Source organism: Sturnus vulgaris, chromosome 1 (genome assembly GCF_052056855.1).
Source record: "Sturnus vulgaris isolate bStuVul1 chromosome 1, bStuVul1.hap1, whole genome shotgun sequence".
Taxonomy (NCBI): Eukaryota; Metazoa; Chordata; class Aves; order Passeriformes; family Sturnidae; genus Sturnus; species Sturnus vulgaris.
The window spans coordinates 41,893,688-41,916,289 of record NC_142243.1 but is presented as its reverse complement, the minus strand read 5'-3'; the positions used below and the strand labels follow the sequence as shown (position 1 = coordinate 41,916,289).

Sequence of the window (22,602 nt, the reverse complement as noted above, 5' to 3'; positions counted from 1 at the left end):
TGAGCCTCTGTGGAAGACCCCCTAACATTTAGAACATACATAATTAGGAACAATTCTGACTGAAAAAAACACAAATAAGCTTCTACTCTGCTACAGAACCTTGCCAGTACAAACTCATGCAAGTGTACCTTCTACATACCTTGAGTGGAGTTTCTGAACCCATAGCATCTCCTTCTTCAAACACTTAAGAAAGCCTGTTTATAGTAACCTGCTTCTCTCCACTCCTGTTTCCTCAGTACCACCACCTGCCTGCTTCAAAATATGATAGAGCTCTTAATTTTTCATAATAGCAATGGGAAAGGTGAATAATTTGTCCTGATGGAGGCCCATATTCTCTCCAAAAGCTTAATTTATATTTCTTACCCTTATGTCTCTTAAGACAAAAGTAATGAGGAACATCCATCTTAAAGAGCCATTTACCCTGTTTTCAAGGGTTTATTTATTAAACTCCCAGTTTCCAACAGTGAAATTCAGAAGTCCACCCAGTACAGGTGGAACATAACTTACTTGCTAAAAATGCTATGGCTAAGCTATTCCTATTAGCCATGAAGTATTCCACAGAGACACACCCTGGCAATTCAGCTTATCTGCAAGGCTACTGAGTGTGCTCAATGTCACGTGCAAACCGAAAAGCCCATGAGATCATACAAGAAAGTGATGATATTCTTAAGGTAACAGCGCTACTTATAGAGAGGCATCACTTTCTTACTTACAAGCAGTCCTAAATGCCTGTCTTGGGATATCTGCTTAATGCAAAGGCAATCTTGTCGGGCTTTTTAAGTGCATCCTCACTGGACAGCCTACAGGTGGGAGGAAAGCAGAGAAGTTTTGAAGTCTATGTCTCAGATCAAGAGACTGCACCTTCTGCTTAACTTCTGGGCAACAGAACACATTAGGATTCATGGTACAGGCAAAGAGGCAACTTTCAAAAGTATTAGGAGCTTCCTGCAGTACTGTATTGCCAAACCCTGCCATCCTTTCCATGGGGAATTGCAGCTGTGGTACTTGTGATGGACAGAGTTGGTGGGCACATGGGTACAGCTCCTATTTTTCCCTTACAACGACAACTCTTGTGCTGACTCTTCATTGTGACAGCAGAGCATGCTGTGCAGGGGGAGCCCTGCCCTCAACTCCCACAGACCACTGCACCACCAAAGACACAGAGAAATCTAAAATAGTAACATACTTGCTTGGCCAAACACTCACAAACGATGCTCTAATGGGACTTTACTCTTATTTAGTAAATAAGGCCTCATCCTGCCTAACTTTCTGAATGGCTACAAGTAACTAAGCGCTGTCCTGGCACACACACACCATCAGATGAGTTTATTGCATTCAATTAAAGGGGTGGAGATTTTAAAGTTTTCATGCAGATCATCAAATCTTGTTTAAGCTGGATCCTGTTAAGTCACCTCAATATAGATTGTATTAGGAACAAGTCTAGTCAGACTCAAAATTGAGACTTACCACACATAAAGTTGTTGTGGTTTTTTTCAATTACTTTAAAATCAGCTATAAGCTCAAGAGGTCTGAATTCCTTACGTGAAAAAACCTTCTGTTTGTTACTTGATTATCTACCTGCAGCATTTTCAGCAGTAATAAGGAAGGCTGGATACACAGCAGAAAATAATCTCTTCCGAATGTAAAATGGAAATTATTTGAAGACTGTTCTCTACACTGGCAGCATACTCAGAAACTCAAGTGGCAAAAAGCCAAATCTTTCTGCTGAAGCCACAGTTAACTCTCATTAGTTAACCCTTGCTACAGCTAAACTCTTGCCAAATGTATATCCTCTACTGTATTCAAAAGAGCACACTAAGAGAACTAAAACATAGAGGAAACTAAATATCTAGAAGTTGCTGTGGCTTGCCAAGAGTTAATACAGGTGGGCAGATGTTTATTAATACTATTTGTTCACTCAGGAGACTGGCAGGCACTTCCAAACCCTCTCTGGTCTCAGAGACCAACCTCCAGGAAAGGTTATGAGAGTATGTTACTTTGGGGGAAGACTTTTGCTTCCTTTTTAAAGCAGTGGAAATGAAACACAGACATAATGACTGTGACAAATCACACAAAACAGGAAATTCAAAGTTACATCTGACTCCCACAGGTTCACTTCGATACAACCCCAGGTTGCTTGGTGAATCAGAAAAAGTATCACTCCTGCACTTGCCATTTTATGCTATTAATTCTCATTTGTATTTGCTTTACCAGTATGCCCTAAAAATTACTGGCACACACTTTCATGACAGGTTTAGAAGTCAGAAAAACATACCCATCTTCTCTTTTGAAAGGCTCTGGCTACATGCAGCTTTACAGAGCCCTCATGAGATCCCTCCTTTGGGGATGCCACTGCATAGGCCCCCTCACACACACATCTCTTCTGACATCTTATTTTTAATGTTCCTTTCTGATGCAAAGAAACGACATATTTTGAGAACAGCAATTGTCTGCCTCATGGAGAAATCCTCAGACCATTTTCAGAAAAATGACTAAATTTTTTTTTTCATTCATTTTTTAAATGAAAATTTAGAAATTTGTTTCTAAAGCATTGTGAACACAACATAGCCTCCCCTTTTACCTTTTTGCCTTTCTCTCTAGTGAGGCCATGGAGGAATACCCGCACAAAGAATTTTGCAAAAACCTTCACTCATGCTCCCCTGCTCGTTATGAGTCCACATCCCTCATTTCACTTTCTCCTCCCTCCCAGAGGAATCAGACCGCACCTTACCACACCTCCCTCCCCCTCCACAGGGCAGCCTGACCCAGAAGAGTTCTCCAGTCTAGACATCTATCTGACAACACAAACACAATGAAGAATGTGGTATGAGGAGCAGCAACCCGCAGCTGGGCTGAGGCGAAGCCGCCTATTTCAGGGCAGAGAAAAGTCTCTGTGGGGCTGTGGCTGGAGCAACATCTGGGGAAATGTCAGGCTGCCCAGCGTGCCAGGGACATGGGGGAGCTGCTGTCTGCTGCTGTCTCCAACCCACAGTCGGCTTTCAAATGTTACCTGCCCTGAAACAGGAGATGTCACAGCCCTTTCAGGAGAGGGAACACGGGCTCTGCAGTTCGTTTGTTCTGCCAGGCATCATCACTGCAAGGGCAGATGGGATTTGCTTAGGACTCAGCAGCATGGGTTATGACACTTTGGGAGCACTCCAAGGATTGATGTTTCTTTCCAGACATATCTGCAGAAGCACCTCAGGCCTCATAGTTGTTTAAATCCACTATAAAAGTAGATTGGAGGTTATTTTGATTTTGAAGTATAGAAAAAGGACTTTTGGTGTCTCAAGTTAAGATTTATGGGAGACATTTGAGAAGAGAGGTACTGCTCTCTGCGACTGTTTCTTCAGCAGTACAGAGACCTATCAGATGCCTCCTCTTCACAGGATGCTGGAAGTCTTTTTTTAGAATACAATTTTTTTCAAGAGGAAGAATATGAAAGGTACAGAGTATGTGAAGCACATATATCCTCTGTCTGACATGAAACATTTGATTTTGCAGTAGTTTTGTAATGTGAACACAAAAAAATAAAATTCAACCAGTCACCCCAATTCTGCTTTGTTTCAGGGGAAAAGTGTGATGAATATTTACCTGAAACTGCCACTAGTCTGGGAAAACACTCTGTAAACCCAGACAAAAGTTTAACCTTTTGTTCTGAAACTTCTGCTGAACTGTAACTTGTATCTCTGATTTCAAAGATCCTGATTCTACCTACAATTCCTTTCTCTAAACTGGAATCAAGATCCTGTGGACCAACGAACAAAGCTTTAGTCAAACAAAGCCAAACACAAATAATGGATTTGGGATTTAAAAAAAGCAAATCAAAAGCAATCTTAAAATGTAACAGGGTAATTGGAATGGGCTGCATCTGTTCAAATATCAGTTTAAGCATCACATTTGTAAAAAGGAAATACTTCAGAATAATGAAGCATGAGGGGCAGAATTAGCATGAGTACAACATAAAAAGATTTTATGCCCAATGGCATGGTTTGGAGCACATAAATCACAGGCCTGCCATTCAGTGTTTTAATTTCACCTAGGCAGAGAGATTTGAGCAGAAGTTTCTCACCCTTTTTCCATGCACAGCTCCATAGTGAGCCTCTGCACTGGCCCTTCCCAAGTGCACCTCTTGTGTCAGCTTCTGGAGCATGTTCCAGCTGGGAGTTAGGGGGTGCTTTGTGCCTCCAGCCAGAACCCACATTCTTTAGGCATGATCTCAGTAACCTGTACAGCCAGTATTGGAGCTTACAGAGCAAACTGGCTTCAGCCACAGCTCCTGAGGCCATATTAATCAAGGATGAGGTCTGCATGGCAAGAGTCTCTATCTGTACAACAGAAAACTGTATGTGTGTACACCGGCTGCTGCTGAACCAAACCAGAATTTCCATGGTATTTTGTAACACTCCAGTAAGTGTGGGGAGAAGCTGTGTGCACATAAAGACTCACAGCTGCCCAATCAAAATAAGCATTTAAATGGATTAACCAGACAACTGTTCTTTCCAACTTGCAATTGTTACAAAGCTACATAAATCAGAGGGATTTATAAATATTTGTTTTTCCAGATAAAAAGAGGATATTAGTGGGATTTTTACAGTGTGTTCACTGCCACTATCTGTCCCTCCCAGCCATTAACAAACAAACAAGGAAACAAAATCAAAACCAAGGATGTTATGCATGCGAATATTGTAGTAACAATTTTAGGCTTGGGGATTTTAGTTTAAGCTTAACATAAAAAGACAAGTTACTAATGTAAGCAGCATGAAAGACCTTATTTTATTTAGGTTTTTGAAGACCTCTGAACCTGAGGAATATTTGAGAGATTTGGAATTTAAGGCACATTCCATGACCAGAGAATGCTATGATAAGACAGAATTCTATGTATTTTCTTTCTCTAGACCTGAATACAATCCATCCTTCCTAGTCAATTTGAAAAACTGTTTCCAAATAAGAAGACTCATTTAACAAGTCCACATCCTTAACACACACACAGAGGCTTCTCTGTCAGCTACTGATGGGCAAACATGTTTATGCGGAAGCTCTGTTCAGAGCTCCTTTTTACTGTGAGAAGCCATTTTCCTTCAGGAAAATGGTGTTTATGAACCATTCTGTCCCCACACAGCAAGTTTTGAATGACAGATTCAGGAAAACAGTATTAAAAAGAAATTACTCTCTTTCATAATCCATCAGCTCAGCTAAAATAGTAAATCAGAGGAGAGTTAGACACAAATGCAATCCCCTAGGAATAGAATCACTTTGAATAGATTTGAAGAAAAATACACATCCTTCTCAAATTCAGTAGCTTGGATGGTTATATTTGTCTCTGTCAAGTTACATGCAAAGAAGCAGAATAATAGAATTCAATATCCCAGGGATATGCTATCTTGATAGATGCATCTAACTGCCACAACTATTAATGGTAATTATATACTGAGTATTGAGAAAAGGGCATATGCATAAAACTACACACTTCTAATGATATTCAACCTTAGGAAGACTTTCTTTTTCAGACTTCTGTTGCAGAGATCTTACTGCTGTGGCATACTGCTAGTGAGTTCTCAGATTTCTTGGTGAAGAAGTATCTCTCTTAACAAGCAGCATCTCCTTTGTCTGCCAAAGGTAAATTTGCTAACATATCCCCTGGGTATTAGCTGTTCCTTTTCATGCATTTGCAAATTACTCCCTCCAGTTACCTTTGAGACTGTGAATCCCTAGCTGGCAATACCACCCTGCTAAAATAAGGGCACGAATGATCAGCTCCTTCATTCCTATTTGAGGCTGAAATTTTACCGGGCTTAAAAGAAAATAAAAGCCATGAGTGAAATCTGCTCATTCTTAAATAAATAGGTGTTTTACTCTTAAATACCTTTCTTGAAACGTCACTGAAAGGTCCTTATATTTGCCATTATTTATAAATCACATACAAAGATAACTCATTCACTATATCATAAAACTGAGTCTTTTAAGGACACTTGCATCTATATGAGTGCATGGTCCACCCATATAAAAATAATTAACTGTGGACACCTAAAGACCTGCATGTAGGAATGCAACACTTCTCATTCCATACAACAACACATTACTCACTGCTTGCAGCACCCAGCCCCCAGCAGGGCTTGCATTACAATGTGAGGGGAGGACATTCCCACATTAGGTGCTGCTCAGCAGGAAGGGACTTGCCAATCTAAAATGTTTAGTCTACCTGCCTGAAGACGTGTGAGGGACTGCAGGCTCTTACACTTCATTTATGATGAGACAGAATATAATTGTAAATTTGAAATGCACACATCAAGTTGAATTTCCAGGGTTTTCCCCTCCCAGTTGCTTTACGTAATACTTGTTATGCTCAATCCACTATTCCAGTCCTCCAGCTGCCTCTTCAGTCATTCTTAAGACCATAATCTTTCACCAGGACTCCAAGACAGCATATACACTTGCAAGCTTGTTTAAAAGCAACATTGCAAAGAAAAGACCAATTTAAGTCTCTACAAAACAATTTGTTCTATTGAAGAGAAAGCTGGGAAGAGATAAGACAGAATCGCAAGAGCACGTGTACCAAGCAGCAGCTTAGAACCTACCACTACCTCTCAATTTTCATCTGAATACCTCAAACTTCTTCCAATTACTTCAATAATTTTTTTTCTAACAACTGAGAACAGTGAAAAGCAAAATATGATGATACTTAATAAATTTTTAAATGGTGCAGTTCATTTCTGGTGCAGCATAACTTTCCTGCAACTGCAGGACAGAAGATGTTTATTGTCACATATATGAGTTACATTTAATAAGATGAGATCTTCAGCAGATGCTGTGATTTCTGAGTGTTGCTATGCCAAATTATACTCATTGATGTTTAATATTTTAGAGTCGTCAAATGTTTCTGGATATTGGTCATCATCATCCTTCATCTGGAGTGCACTTATTCAACTGTAGAAATCAGTAAAAGTCTGCAGGATGTCTAAGGGCTTCTATGAAATGCCTTGATCTTTTTAATCAAATGCCAAGTGGATTAATAATTATGTAATGAAAATACTATTTCAACAACAGTCATTGAAGAGGCCGTGCATAACATGGTCATAGCAGCCGAACCACTCAGCATCCCTTTAAACACCACGAGCCAGTTACATGCTTTGTTATGTTTTCTGGTGAAACTGTTCAGTGACATGGGCAGCTCATTCTCTAAAGCTGTCACTTTGGCATTTCTCACAAATACTGCACTCATGTAGAACACAGTTTGTTTTTAGAAGTGTTCTCAAAAGGCAAAACAATTCCAAGCTTTCCCAACACAGTAATAGCTTAGACTATGCCAGAGGAAAGTGTTTCATAGCAATAGAGACATTTTTAAAATTCCTTAGATGTAAAATTTTGTAACTCATGCATATTTGAAATATTCCTAATACAACATTAGTTAGCAGAGCAGTTTAACTGTTTTGTTACTTCTGGAGATGCTAGTCTTAATTCTGAGAGGGATGTGAGTGATACCAGCCTGGTGATGGAAACCTGCTACATCACAGATTCAAAGAGTGCAAGAGATCTATGACTCTATGGATGGTATTTCCAGTCTGGTCTTCTGAAAGTGAAGCCATTCCACTCAGCTAGTTTTCCAAAGCCCTAACTTACCTCGGTATTTGTTTAACAAGCCAAACCCTGTCTTAATTTAGAGATTCACATTGAAAAGGCCATCATATCCTTTGGCCATACTCTAATAATGGAAGTATCCTGTTTGCTAAAAATCTACACCTTGTGTCTGGGGTCATTTCATTCATCTACAGCTTCCATTTATCAGAACAGATCCTTTTTCATCTTTCATAATATCCTCCCCCACAGAGTCTAAAATATCAAGTTAGCACAGCTTAAAACCTTATTTTCCACCAACTAACTGTGTCAAACTTCCACGTGAGCTCTGCTACCTACAGCTAAACATTCTGGTAGAGCAGATTTAGCTAGGTTGCACTACCTTAACTGTGCCTCAAGGCAAATTATCCCAGTTACTGGTGTTTATGTTATGTATGGTATCTTAACAAGGCATGGCAAAGTGCCTGCATATCTGACCAATCTGACCAACCCTATCTCATATCCAGCCAGAGAACAGCAGCTGTAGGTACTATTCCTAATTCTTTACCTCTTCCTATGCCCAAAACCACAACACTTCATCATGTTGAAAGAGCAGGAAATTATTAACATTAAACTCTCATCTGAAAATGCAAAAAAGGCAGCATGGTTCCCTAAACAAGCAGTACCTCCTCCTTCCTTACCCACTGTAGGGTAAGGACAATAGAGTAGAAATTGATGCCCTGATAAAAGCAAACTATATCTCATTTTTAAAAGCACAGTGGAAATTTAAATCAAAATCCACATTTTATAGGGAAAAGTGATGATTATATAGCTAGTCTAAGTACTCATGCTAAGCAACAGCTTGGAAAAGCAGGTGTCAGTGCTTTCTATTTCTAGGTATGTGGTTATGATAGTGGTAAATGTGCCTTGTCATTAGCTTTCATGGGTAAGATACTTCAAATAATTAGCGGTTTGCTTCTAGCATTTGCTGCCCACCTTCACCCATGAGAAGGCCAGTAAGCTTCTGCCTTCAAACCACCAGTAGGTATGTGCCTGATAATCACACTATTAGCCACCAGAAGAAAAAAGCCTAGTTTAGGAATGTGCAAATTGGCTGAACCATGAATAATATATATGTGGACAACTGAGGGAGAAGTTAGGCCTTCGTTGTCAAACAGAAGCAAGTTACCAATGTTTCCATGTGCAAGCTCCTGGCATATAGCCTCTTAAACTGAAAAAAAGTAGGGGAGAAAAAAAGTGCTAATATATTATTGAATTTGACTGGGTATTTGAGACCTTTGATCATTTCTGGATTCTTTAAAGGCTTTAATTCATAATTTCTGTAGAGAAAGAATAGGAGTTACAACTTTTTGAACCTCAGTTTTCCAATCACAATAGACAAGTGTTGAAACAATCTCTATTCATTTCCCACAAGTTCTAGAATTGTCTATAGAAATTGTAATTAACACATGATTACATTATTTTTTTGCCACATGTTAAGCCACACAAGTTGAAACTGTGGAAATACTTATATAAATGACTGTACTGAAGTTTAATGGTGACATCAAAAATACAATGGATGAAGTCATAGGATGCTGGAAATCTGTGTTTGAGTCTCCAAAGACTAAGAAGCTTCTCATTTCCTAGTTCACTGCTTTTTGCCAAGATGCAAAAGTTTTTCTTAGTTGTGAGTCACCAACAAATCTTGTCTCCTCTCATGTAAAATAGGAAGCCTCTAATCCCTTCCAGTCCGTATAGGAGGAATTTTCATGTCTAATACAGATACTTTGAAATCTTTTTAGAGTCAAGTGCATATTTTTAAAAATAACTCAACAGGATATACCTGATTCTTAATTCTGAACCCTAGTTCCTGAATATTGATGATTTAGCTGGAATTACATCTTTATTTTCCTTCATAAACATTAAAATCAGGGGACATATATATATAAGAATCCCCAGGCTGCTGCTGCCATAATAAATATTCATCATACCAGTGTGGCCTCAGGGAAAAGTGAGAACAGCAAAGCCCCCAGTCAGCCAGAAATCTTAAGGCAAAAGTATAAAACGTGAGAAGTAAGGAGTGTGTGAGCAAGAAGCTGATGGAGAAAGAAAAACAAAAAAAAAAAAAGAAAAAAAAAAGAAACACATTTTAATTGTATTTTCTTTTCCAGAATAGTTTACCAATGCCTTCCTGCTGAATGTCTTCCTATATCTATTATCCAGAGCAAGTAGGGAGCAGATATGGCTTTGGTTACAACCAAATAACAAGACAGTGTGGTATTCCTGTTTACATGCAAACTTGGGTTATGGCTTTCAGAGCTGAAAGCCTCATGGCCTGGCACTGGACTTACCAGATGAGAATACTACAAATTAAATAAAAGGATCAGTTTCCCAGATTTTTGACTTAAGGCATTCCCTTGTGGTAAAGTTGGGTGAGGAAATGGAAGAATAGACTGAGGGGAAGAAGGGAAATTCAATAGCCCAGAAGCATGTATTGCTGACCTAGTTACTTTGTGAAGGCTTAAATAAAGAAGCTTACGAAGTCATGACTATTACATGGTCCCCTCTGATCTTTTCATGAGGATGAGAAATGGTTGTTTTCAGTTTAGAAAGGAAAAAAGATTCTGTATGTAAAGTGTCTCTTTGTTGTGCTGTGAACTCCCTGGAGAGAATATCAGTCACCCTGCAGGGGCTGGAATAATGAATGAATCCATCAGGGAACAGGCTTTCTTCTCCAGTGACATGCTTTGGGGGACCACCCACACACATGTCAACCCTTTTTCTGCAAAGTGCTGCCTCTAAAGCCTTCCCCTGTCTCAACCAGCAAGGATCCTTCATCCTAGAGCCCTTCATTGGTGGAGTTTAGATACTCTCAGGCTGAGGAGTGACATGACCATGGGTCTCCCCCTTTCAGGGCAAAAGCTCTAACCACGGTAGGAAAAGGAGGCAAGGCAACCGTGAAAATTGGTAATAGGAGCTGTGGCGAGGTAGAAGGTACACTGCAGGGCAGCTGGCCTACTGCCACAGCACAGTCACTGCAGAATCACAGATCTCCTTCTATGCCAGCGACAAATGAGAAGGGTAATTGCTGCATGCTGGTGGGCAGAACTGGTCGAAGGGAATAAAAGATGAACCACCACCTGCAAATGACAGCTCCTCTCCACTGGTTCCTGACTGCAGATTGACAAATTTGTTCAAAATTTTTCAAAATCTTCTAAAAGGCTTCCCATTAGTGAAACACACAAAGATTTACTCCTTACTTCCTTCACGCTTTCTGTAAGTTTCTCAAGAAGAATGGAACACGCTGAAATCACTACCCAGAAATGTTAAAGGAAAGCTTAAAATAGCTACAGAGCAGAGAGAGGAGCATCCCAAGTGAGGCCTGAATTTGCACAGTGGATACTAATTGCATAAAGAAGGAATATTTTAAGAGACTAGACAGGTGAAGGAAAAAAGCTGGGTAAGGAAAAAGGCATAGTTACGTGTATCCTATTTCCCCAAGCACACACTTCAGTGGCCAGAAGTCATTCACGTACTCTACTGGCTGCTGTACTTGAAGGTGTGCTGAGTCCTGATTTAACTATGACTTCACATTTGCTCCAGCCACAGAGCTCCCAAAGCATATGGAAGTTGGTCAGGACAGCTTGGTAATACTAAAATCAGGAGGGCAGCCAAAATTGTAAGAATTTTAATCTTCCTGTAAACACTAAGACCTTTCTTAAATTGTTGCTGAAGCTGGGCTATCCAAACCACTGATGTACTGCAACTTTATGTAACAAGTTTTCAGCAGTGTCTAAGCTGCTAATTAGGCTTAGGGATCAGACCAGATCAGTATCTCGAGATACACAAGAATCCTGGATAGCTGCTCCTGCTTTCTTCCCTAAAAATAACTAAAAGAGATAAGCCATTAATCATCTGTGGTCTGCTTCAAAGTTCAGCCCCTTGTACAGCAACATTAAAGATGGGCTTATATTAGTTACTGAGATGAAATCTACAAAATTGCCACATTATCATCCAAAAGCCCCAGGCACCATCAAACTATGCCAACAGGTGATGTATAGGCATGATGAACTTAATCCCATTCTGGGCTGCAGAATCCACAGCAGGATTAAAATTGGAGGGAGATGGCTCACCTGCATATCTCATCTAAAATATTTAGATCCAGAAGAATTGCAGGTCAACACTTGATAAATCTAACTGAACCCCTTTTCTTTCTAAATCAATGAATTGAGTACCAGCTCACTTATGATCCTTCTGGGTAAAATGCTAAACAAAATTAAAAACCACATCCACAGTCTGAGGAGGTGTTTGTCCTTTAGTCCTCATTTCCCATTCTCCACTTTTCTTCCTTCTTAATTATACCAGCACTAGAAGCTTATCAGTGATGAGGGAGCTTCAGTTTTCATACATCTTAGGAAATGCACACAAGTGTTTTCAAAGGAAAGGCCTGGTCTTGATGAGAAATCATCCTTCTTAGATATTTATCTTTTTTTGGGACTACCTAACCCATATCAATTCATCTGCATCCTCCCAAATTCCCCTACCATGACTATTCCTGGGCAAAAATCCTTAAAGACACCTTACAAGAAGTTTGGAAGTATTCTCTTTCCCTTGACTGCCTGAAATCTCCCATTCTTAATGTTCTGAGGACTTCAAAAAACTGCAGTTAAATTACTCTTTAGCTCCAAGAAAGAGAACCAGATCACTCTGGCTCCTGTAAGACTGATACCACAAAAGCCCCCTCGAGGGAATTACAGCCTCATAACATACAGTTGCCTATTATTTATTCTGTGGCCAGATTCTGCCAGCTGGTATAAATCAGGGCAGGTTCCTCGCCTTCAACAGAGGAAGCTGATTTATGCCAGCTGACAGTCTGGCTGCACACGCTCCACTTGCACAATGCTAGTTTTTAAAGAGACCTGTTAAAGTGCCCCAGGCACGTAAGAACCACGCTTGGGTCTTTACTTGGAAAACGTTGCTCTGAGGAATAGAACTGTGAGACCTTCCTGCTGCTCTCTGGGTGTACTGTTCAAATTCACTTGCTTTTCTAACAGAAGAAAGTCCCTAAGCCCTGACAGAGCCACGGCGACCTTGGGAACAAATACGCATTTTCTAATGTCCCCTGCATAGACCAGTTTTTTAAAACTGAGCTTTAATGCTGCATTAAACGAAGCTCATGGGAATACCAATGCAATGTTTTGGAGGAACTGATCAGCTGAACAGAGGGCAGAATTGATCCTTCAAAACCTGTGTTACTGATAACTATAAACCAGCATAACCACTATAAACCAATATAAACACTATAAAAAATGTGGTGTGACTTGCAAATCACTGGCTGAGTGTGCAGCTTTGGCTGCTTGATAAATCTTTCTTCTTTACCTCAAAACCTCAGGTATCTACTTACAGAACAGGGAAACAGCTCATTTGAGGGTGTGGGCTGAAGCATCTGGGTACAAACAGAAGATAGTAGGTAACAGATCTGGTTTCAGATTGCTGCTGGAAAGGCACGGTGTTAATCCCAGGTGTCACTGCTGGGTTGTCAACTGAAGGATGCTTTGAGTGTGAGGGAGCAGACTCCTCTATCTGTTCCTGAAATCTATTAATTTCAGTCAAATTTTTGCCAAAATACTCTTCTGGGTGAGCAGAGAACTGGAATCCTGTAATCGGACTAATAGGACTTAATAATCGAAATTGTGGTTCCTTTGCATGACAATAATTTATGAATACAGCTTGTTATTATGATGTGAAACAAAGACTAGAAGACACCAGCCATTCAAAGCACTGCCATCCCCACCCAATAAGGAGCCAATGAGCACATGGCTACAAGTCAACCTTAAAAACACTGTCAGGAGAATGTTTTTCCAGCCCCACAAAGTGCTTCAACATTTCATACATTTTCATATTCACAACAGAGTGAAACCAAAATCATTTGAGGTGGTAGGTATAGGGGTGTTTGTACATGCATGCCCAGTGAGACAGTGACAGCCCTCCAATGTCCTGGGGAGAATGGACAATATCCTGGGGAGAAGGGATAGGGGGAGCTCCAGTTTCAAATGTGCATTCTGTGTGTCAGGCCATGCACTTAATCCCACCTTTCTTCTATTGACCAGCGTTTGTTCTAATTATTGATTAATGCTTATTTCTTTATCTTTCTATATCAGAAATTCCACTGTGGACTATGGAAGGGAAAAAAAAAAAAAAAGGAAATGTTTCCTGATGAAAGTTTAATGGAAACTGGTACATTTCCACAAATTGTTTCAGTTTTGACAAATCAGCATTTTCCCATGAAAAACAGTGTCAAAAACTCTCAACCAGCTCTAATTCTAACCAGATTAACTCAGGGATGAATGCCAGCAGGAAGTTCTTGCTAAATACCAGTTGTTTGAGCAAAGGAAAACTACTTCTTCCTGAGATGATCTTCCCAGAGGTGAAAAGGCTTTAAAACCCATATGAAAAAAAGGACAGGTAGTTCCAGCTGTAACAACTACAATGGCATTCACAGCAAGAGAAAGAGCAAGGAAATGGCATATTCAAAAAAATATGCACAAACATGGACAAATCAGCAACTAGTATTTCCCCTGACACTGCTAATGTTATTGTTTCGTAAAATCTAGAACAGTTGCTAAAGCTTTACAGCAATGCAAACAAGCTGACATTTGTCCATATGAACTGTGGGGCAGAGTTCTTTAATACCTGCTTCCATTTAAATTCTGCTCAAATCCCTGGAAGCTAATGGACATAAAAATGGAGCATGCTGACACCAGGAAAAACAGAATTAGGGAATTCCTGATAAGATTCTACTCCTCTGGATGAGATTCCATCAGTGGATGGCGTTTGAAGCAATTTGCTCTCTTTACATATCCTACCCTAAACTGTAAAACTGTACAAAACTAAAACTGTGTTCTTTCAGGCAGTAGGATATAAAATGTTGTACTCAACAAATGCCAGTGCTGCTGCTCTGCTGCCATGCCAGAGAGCAGACATAATATGAAAAACAACTGTTGAAGACTTAGCTGGGTCACTGAGAACCCAGTTCTGCAAATGTTTAGTGCCAACCCATTGCTTGTAGGAGCATTTGCCCTGTCCCAGTGTGTGCCCACTACTTGCTGTAAAAGCAATCTATCCCGTGTACTAAGAAGCTTCTCCTCTGTTTCTTAATACAACACCTGCCAGTGAAGTTAAACTTCAAAAGGACTTTGGCTATCAAGCCCAAGACATATTCTTAACTTTCCAGAATAAGAGTTCATAGAAAAGTGCAAGTATTTTCACATCGCCTCTTATTTTATTCTTGAAATAATTTTTTAAGAGTTAAAAAACCACTTCCCATTATCCTGTAGGGAAAAAAAAAGAAACAAAAAACCCTCTAATACCAACAAAATTTAAGGCAAAGACCTATTAAGCAACCCAAATCTCAGCAGTAACTCTCTTAGACTAGGATTCAGCCAACTTTCTTTTTGTATCAGGACTGGCTCTCCACTACTTCATGCTAGGAACCCCTTGTACTCTCCAATATCTTCAGAGACTGACTGATACCTCAGTCAATTTTACTGAGCTCGCAATGCTCTGGCAATACAAACTATCTTGGCTACCTGGGTATTTCCCCTGAGTCAAAAGGCTCCTCTGCGGCAAAGGAAACGATGCCGTTGTCTCCCACCTTCCTCAGGGCACCCTTTCATTCCTCTGCTTGTCAGGTGCCAGAAGGGCTGTGGGAACCATGGGCAAATCAAGACTTCAGCAGCCTGTGATCCCAGGACCACAGAGGTGGCTGGAAGCCCTGCCTTCCACTGTGCCACCAATGCTGGTCTGTAGCCATGCCAGCCAGTGTGGAGATTGCATGGACCACTTTCCGTCAGAATCTGTCACTGCACTAGTGAGCATGTTTCACACCTAGCTGATACAAATACACCCTGTGATGCAAGATCCAGGAGTAACAGATTGGCTACAACCAGTTGGTTTTGCTCATTTTGGCAGTGCTGCAAGTAAGGCACAGCTCCTCTGAGGTCAGAGAAGCGGCAGTGAATGCTAGCAAAGTGCACAAGGCACGTACGTACACTATTGAGAAAAGAGTTCCTATACCACAAATGCAAAAAATAACAAAATATCACTTTCAAAATATCTTGCATAGGAAATATAAGCATCGGAAACTCCAACAACTGGTGCTACAGTGATACTATGCTCTATTTTTTTTTTCTCCCCTCAAAAGAGCAAATGCTTTCTAAAAGCCTTTGAAAAAAAAACAAACTTGCAAAAACCCCCGCAAACCAAGCCACGAGGAATTTTCCTTCTGGTAAGAGCCTGACACCATATTTCCTCCTATGTTCAGAGTTAACCTTGTCACAATGACAACTTTTATCAGGCACCATTATAGAATGTTTCATCTTTGAAACTGTAACAATTCATCCCAGAAAGGAGTATTTAATTTTGAAGCAATGTTGTTTGACTAAATATAGGTCATATAATAGTGTTTTAAAATATGAGTGAAAAAATACTATGAATATGAAAAGCTCTGAATTACTCCATTGCCCTTTTTTTTTGAAATTACTTTTGAAACTGTTTCAGGAAACCTGCTACAACTCTGTGTAACTATACTAATGCTAATGGAACTATATTCACTTGCAGCAGCTTAAGATCTGGCTCATAATTTTTTAATAGAAACCATTCCAGTATGGAATTCACCACCTGAGTATTAGAGAAGCATGTTAATGCCAAGAAAGTAAAAATAGCATGTAAACAAAAGTGTTTTTCAAAGTCTTAGGTATAAACCCCTCACAATTCAAGGATACCCCATAAATAGAAGAAAATGCAATATCATCTCTGATGTATCCCTACTTCCCTCCTGAAATACCTGGAAGAATGCCAGTTTTAATGGGGAGCAGGAATGCACTTTAGACTCAATCCTGTTACATGTTCCATCCCGTTACAAAATGTTTGCTCTCCTTTTTGCAAATATCTGAAGCTCTAAATTTGATTTTCATACTATAAAATTAACTAACTCTGATATGGCTTTCAAAAAAACAGACAGTAATGCAAATAGTGTTTGGCTGAATGGATACATTAAGTTCCTGATGTTCAGATGAACAATTACTCCATGGATGAGTCCAAGGAATAAATTTCTGGTTATGATAACCCAAAGATAAAATTCATATTCATTTAAACACTAACACAAATTTCTTACATGGGCAACTGCTGGTTTGCACTAACTGATTAAACTCTCAATAAATCATTCAAAATCATTCCAAAAAATCGCACCTTGCCCCTTCACTCTATGCAAAAAAAAGGTCAATTACTTGTGTGTAGTATAGGACATGACAATATCTTTTTCAAAGCAGATAATTCCTATTGAAATTGTTAATGAATTTGTGGATTTCACCAAAATCTTTACGGGAATGTGTCATTCTTGTCTAATGTTTTGCTGTGAAAATGTTAAAATGAAATTTTAGCCGGTGCTTTGTTAACCAGCCGTCCAGTTAATTAGTTGGCATACCTGGGAACCGAGCTCTTCTGAGACTGATGTATCTTCTTTTTTTCAGCCTCACTATACTGCTGAGTTATTACAAAATAAGTACTTTTTTTTCTTCTTCTTCTTTTTTTTTTTTTTTTTTTTTTTTTTTTTTTTTTTTTTTTTTTCATTATGTTTTGTTTTCCCCCAAGCATTTGGCAGGTCTAGTTTTCATTCTGGTGCCAAATAACTACCAACATCCAAACCTCACACTTTCTGCTTCACAGAACTGTTGCTTTTTGATCAACTCTTCTTGTCATAATATAATTCAATGGCACAATGGAATCCTACAGTGATTATCAAAACAGCTTTTGGAGCTATGGGATAGATTATCTGACAACACATCTACTCAGGTTTGGTTATTGTAGGGTGTAGATGAAGATGAGTATGAAAAATGCTGGAATTGTAACCAGTTTATGTTCTTTTTCCTCACTGGACCTGTGACAAGAAAGAAGAACAAACTCCTGAGCCATACCCACTTTTAAAAATCTACCCAGAGGCTGAGACTGTCTGTAACTGATTGAGTAGGAAAAAAGAAGTCTAATAATAAATAACATATGATTAACAAAAGCTGAGCTTCTTCATTTAAAGCTTTTTGCGATGAAAATCTGCAAAAGGTTGGGGCCAGGGTCAAAATAAGCCATCACTAGTTGAGTATGATTTATGTTAATGAAAATATATTAAAAATATATTAAAAATTAACAAGCTGCACACCGCAAATTTAATATAATTTTGAGTCGTGGGACACCATAGTGTCTTATTCTTACACTGTTCGTTTCTTCTGCACTAAGCTTTCATGAGTAACTTTGCAGGTATGCAAGACCTGTTGACTTTGACAGGGCTGTTAATGAAGCGTGAAGTCATTCAAAACTGCACATAGCTAAAGGCAGTAGCTATTCAAGTGTTATCTACTTTATGTTATTATGTTTCAGCCAAAATTTGGGAACCCTACTGACCATGAATGGACCAGACTTGAGAATCAGAGGGCCCAGAGCAAAGTAGAAGTCCAGGTGTCTGCACACCTTACCTGAAGACTAAAACTAGATGTGCTATCACAAGATATTTTAGAAATCTACTTAATTTTTCACAAATGTTTCAGTTTGCTGCAATCTGCTGTTTTCTTTTCAGGTTCACCACTTGTGCTGCAACATGATTTAGGGCCTAACCTTGATATTACAGATGTTAATTCACAGATGTGGGTAACTACTGGTAGGACGGAGACGGAAAGCTCCTCAGGGCAGGAGTCTTGTTTTTGCAGCGGAACTTTAAGCTCATAGTATATTATAAATTATGATATGAAGAATACTGCCAGCCACAGACCCCAAAAACCTATCAAAGGATGTCTTGGCAGAAGCAGGGTCAGGATTATAAAGTGTGTCAAACAACATGCTCGGCCAGTGCTAGAGGCGTGAGCGCTTTTCAGCCCAACTTCTCACAGTCACGGCTAAATCCGCTCTTAGCAGAAACTCACACGAGACCCAGGTTTTGGTAGCCAAGCGCAGACCCACGCAGCAGCGGGCTCAGTGGCCACGCACAGGCCCTCGCTCTGGGAGCCACCCGCGGCACCTTCCAGCGCCGTGGTGCCCAGCGGAGCGGCGGTGCCGGGGCCGGAGGGCGCTGCCGAGGGCCGCGGGCTCCCCGGCCCGGCCCCGGCCCGTGTCCCGCTCCCCGGCCCGGCACCAGGTGCGGGAGCCGCCGCATCAGCTGCGGGCAGGGCCTGCAGCCCTTTCCCGGCCGCCGCAGGCAGCCCCCCAGATGCCCTCTCCGGGCTCCTGCGGCCCGAGCAGACCTTGCTGATTTCCTGCCAAATCCGCTCCTTTCTCCCCGCTATTCCCTCCGCGGTCGGACCTCAGATTTGGCAGCGAAACCTCGAGATTCCTGGTCCTTTCTTCCCCGCTTACTCTCCCGCAGGGCCATCAACAAACACGCTCGCCCCCTCCCGAAATGTTTCCAGCCTCAAAACTTTCTTAGCAACCGTGTCCCCCGCCTCCCGCGGCGGACGCCTGTCCCTCGCCGCTGCCCCCTCCCCTGCCCTCCCGCCCCGCTCCGCCGCTGCCGCCGGCCCCAGCAGCTGTCAAGCGGCAGCGCGGGCCGGCGCGCACTTACCCCGGAGCAGAGCGGGCACCGAGCTGCCCATGAGCACCCAGAGGGCAAGGCGCAGCAGGAGCCGCCGCAGGCTCCGCGGCAGCCGGGGAGTCATCGCGGAGCCGGATCGGCGCGGCCGGCGAGCCGCGGGCGGGGCGCGGGGGCGGCGGGGAGGCCGCGGCGGCGGTGGCGGGGCTGGCGGGGAGCGGGGCTGCGCCGCTCCGCTGCTCGGGACCGCGGGTGACTCACTGAAACTTCACTTCGGCGCTGCAGGGGAAACAGGAAATCTTAAACTTCGCAAACAGCTGGGCAGGACTTTCTTACTCTTACAGTAGTTCCTTCTCCCCCTTCCCACAGTCACCCCCTCCCCTGCTCTCGCCCTTTTTCTTTCCTTTTTCTTTTTTTTTCCCTTTTAACATGAAACCTCACCCAGTTGGGTGTCAATCATCTGCCAGAGGCCAGCCCCTCTCAGGTCTGGCTCTCCCACCACAAGCGCGTCGGGGCCAGCCCCGACGTGCAGCCCGGATCCTGCGCCTGCCTCCCTCCGAGGCGGGGACCGGGCACCGCCACCCGCCCGGCGCTGCGCCGTGGCTTGCGAGGAGGGAGCCTCAAGGTCGACAGGAAACTGCCAGCTCGGAGGGCTCCTACTCCCTGCGAGTTGAAAAGGACCCAGTCGTGTCATCTGGGACACGGGGAGTTTGCAGAGCTCCTCCTCGCATCCGTATGCCTGACCTCAACGATGCTGCTGCAGCAGCCTGTTTCCTCCTCTGCAGAACCGGTATCGGAAAGAAGGACGTAACCCCCAGATGAACCAAAGCAGGGAGCAGGGGAGGTTGAAGTCAGGGTAATAGCAGGAAATGTTCACACAGACTAGCTGGGCACTCAGCTTGCAGATGTTGAAGCTGACTGGAACAACTTGTCACCTGCTGCTTATTTTGCTCCCAAATAGGCTAGTTGGGCATCACTTTATCTCAAATGCTGCGTATGTGACACAAATGAAGTTCGTCTCCATCCCTCTCCAAAGGAACTTCTACCAGAGATTTTGCCTTCTCTGCAAGGGGGAAGTTGCATCTAGGATTCAGAGAGTAGGACCACATGGGTGATGCCAGCTTTTCGTGGCCCAGTCAGAGACTGTAAGAACCACTCCGTTTTGAGCCTGAATAAAGCTTGAGCTCTCTGCCTGTATAAATCCAGCCACTGCATAGCCAGAAGTTGTATTGAGACCCATTTTCAGATCACAGTCTTCCTTCCTCTCTGAGTTAATTGATTGAAGGGTAAACTGATGTACATAGGGGTAAATCGAGGGTGATTGTTCCAATGTTGTTGATTCACTTTTGTCTTGGTTACAGCACTAGTTAGAGATACAGATCTGGGTATTTCAGAAAAAGGGCTAAGCCCTCAGGGGGAATAAATGTAATCGTGAATGTCTCAGCTCACCTCTGTTTGAATTTGGAAATGTTTGCATAAAAAATTTAATTGGCCTATAACAGACAATTAAAAGAAATAATCATTGTGATTTTATGTAAATTTAGTTTTAAACACTCCCTAAATGCATATTTTCACCATGAAGTCTCAGTTTATGGCAAAGTCTCATAAACCACTCCAAGAGCATTTTTCTCTCCCTCATCCCCTTTTAATATAGTCAAGATTCACTCAAACAGGTGGCAGTCACCACCCTTCAGAGGTAAGAAAAGTTGCAGACTCCCCTTTGAGCACAGACTGGAGTGTTCTTATCAGTTCCGGTGCACCAGCTCTGTGCTAGAAGGTGACTGTGTTTTCAGTATCCACTTAAACAAAAGCATTTCTCAACCCCCACAAGTATATGCTGTGTGCTGTACACTGCTCTCTCCTTGGAGCTGTCAAGTTGCAGGTGCCAAAGAGTTGCTGTTTGCTTAGAAAGTTGGCTGTGTGTGCTGAACTCTCCTGTTAGTTTTTGGTGACTACCTTCCAACACGAAAAAGAAGTTTAAAATCAAGTAAGTACAGATTTAATATTACTATTCAAACCTCTCATGATCCAGGTGTGACAAAATATATGAAACAAGACTAAACTAGTAATTTCTTTCCATTTCCTTGTTCATAGCTCCTAGTTCCCTGTTTTCAGATAGCAGTTTCTTCTAGATTTAAACTGTGAGTATTTTATTTGACCTCATCCTGAGGTTAGTATTTAACCAGGAATGAGGTAGAGAAAGAGTCCTCTTCAAAGAGTGGGAGATTAAAGGTGTAAATAATAATCTCCAATCTGACAGGATAAGGGAAGACAGCTACTTTCAGTTCCTCACTTAGAAAGGCAAAATATGAAAGCACTGAATATTGTGTTTTCTTTCAGAGCCTTTGACATATATACCCAGAACACAAACAATTTAGTTCCTCTTGTATCTCAGGGCCTCCTAGTGAAAACACGCTAACTGCTCCTTGCTGCAGGTTTTAAGTACAGCTTTGAAAACAGTCCATAAAACTACTGAGTATAAATGATCTCTCTTTGTTATTCTAACTATTTTCTAGCTTTCAGTATCATATTTCTGTCAAAATCCCATGTGAACTACAGTATTATCCTCATAGAAAAGCACTTTCAAGCTTCTACAAAACATGCTTTGTTACTAAAAACTGTTGTTTCACTATGCTTAACATACACTCAACTGAAAACCATTCTGCTCACAGCCACAAACTGCTGATGTGCACAATAAAGCAATTATTTTGATTAGTTTATTAACTCCAGTGTTGCTTTATTTAAGAATCCCAGAACAAGATAGTTCCCAGATGCAGAATTAAGTAAGGCCGATACAGTTGCACTAACACAACATAATATTCATGCCTGTGTAGAGCTAGTATATGTGGTGTAAGGTGAGACATCTCAACTTTAGCTGCCTAAAAGTTAGCCTTGGACTGAAGTTCCAAGAGTTGGCTGAGAAAACCTGTCGCCTTTCTCACCATCTAATGGAGCAGTCCTGCAGGACAAATGCTGGACGAACAGAATTGCCTTTATGGTGGCAGCAGGCTATTAGGTCACCCACATTCTCTTGGTCATTCAAGGAGGGAAAGATAAGTCCAGATATTTTAAAAACCTTTTAAAACAATGAGCTGATGATAGGGAGCATAATTAACTCAGACATATACTTGTTAGGATCTTAGGTGACGTGAATCCTAAAGGAAATGCTCTTTAATTGTATACATCACATAAAGCAAGCTACAAGATGCTTTACCTACTGGCAGTCATTGGAGTTAATGCCTGTGATTTTTGTTTGGAATGACACAAGGCAATCAGGTACATAGTATGCTGATATTGTCTTACTGAAACTATTAGTGAAGTAACTGGAATAAGTAGCTTGACCCAAATAAAAAACATTGATGACTCTGGACAAGTTTTGTCATAACTACTTTTAAAATGAAAATAGGAAATCTGTCTGAAAAACCAACATGTCCCATTTTAATGTTTTTGTTCTGATACAGATTGGCTTTTTTTTT

At 41.3% G+C, this 22,602-nt stretch overlaps 1 protein-coding gene across 1 annotated transcript in view; it reads right to left on the bottom strand.

Annotated features, from left to right (window-relative positions):
* TGFBR2 (transforming growth factor beta receptor 2) overlaps positions 1 to 19,313 on the bottom strand; it is a 60,370-nt gene extending 41,057 nt beyond the window's left edge. The window contains exon 1 of the mRNA XM_014884055.2: positions 19,160 to 19,313. Coding sequence (XP_014739541.2) covers positions 19,160 to 19,253 — 94 coding nt within the window. The 5' untranslated portion in view covers positions 19,254 to 19,313. The remainder of the gene's footprint in view (positions 1 to 19,159) is intronic.
* Between the last annotated feature and the right edge of the window lie 3,289 nt (positions 19,314 to 22,602).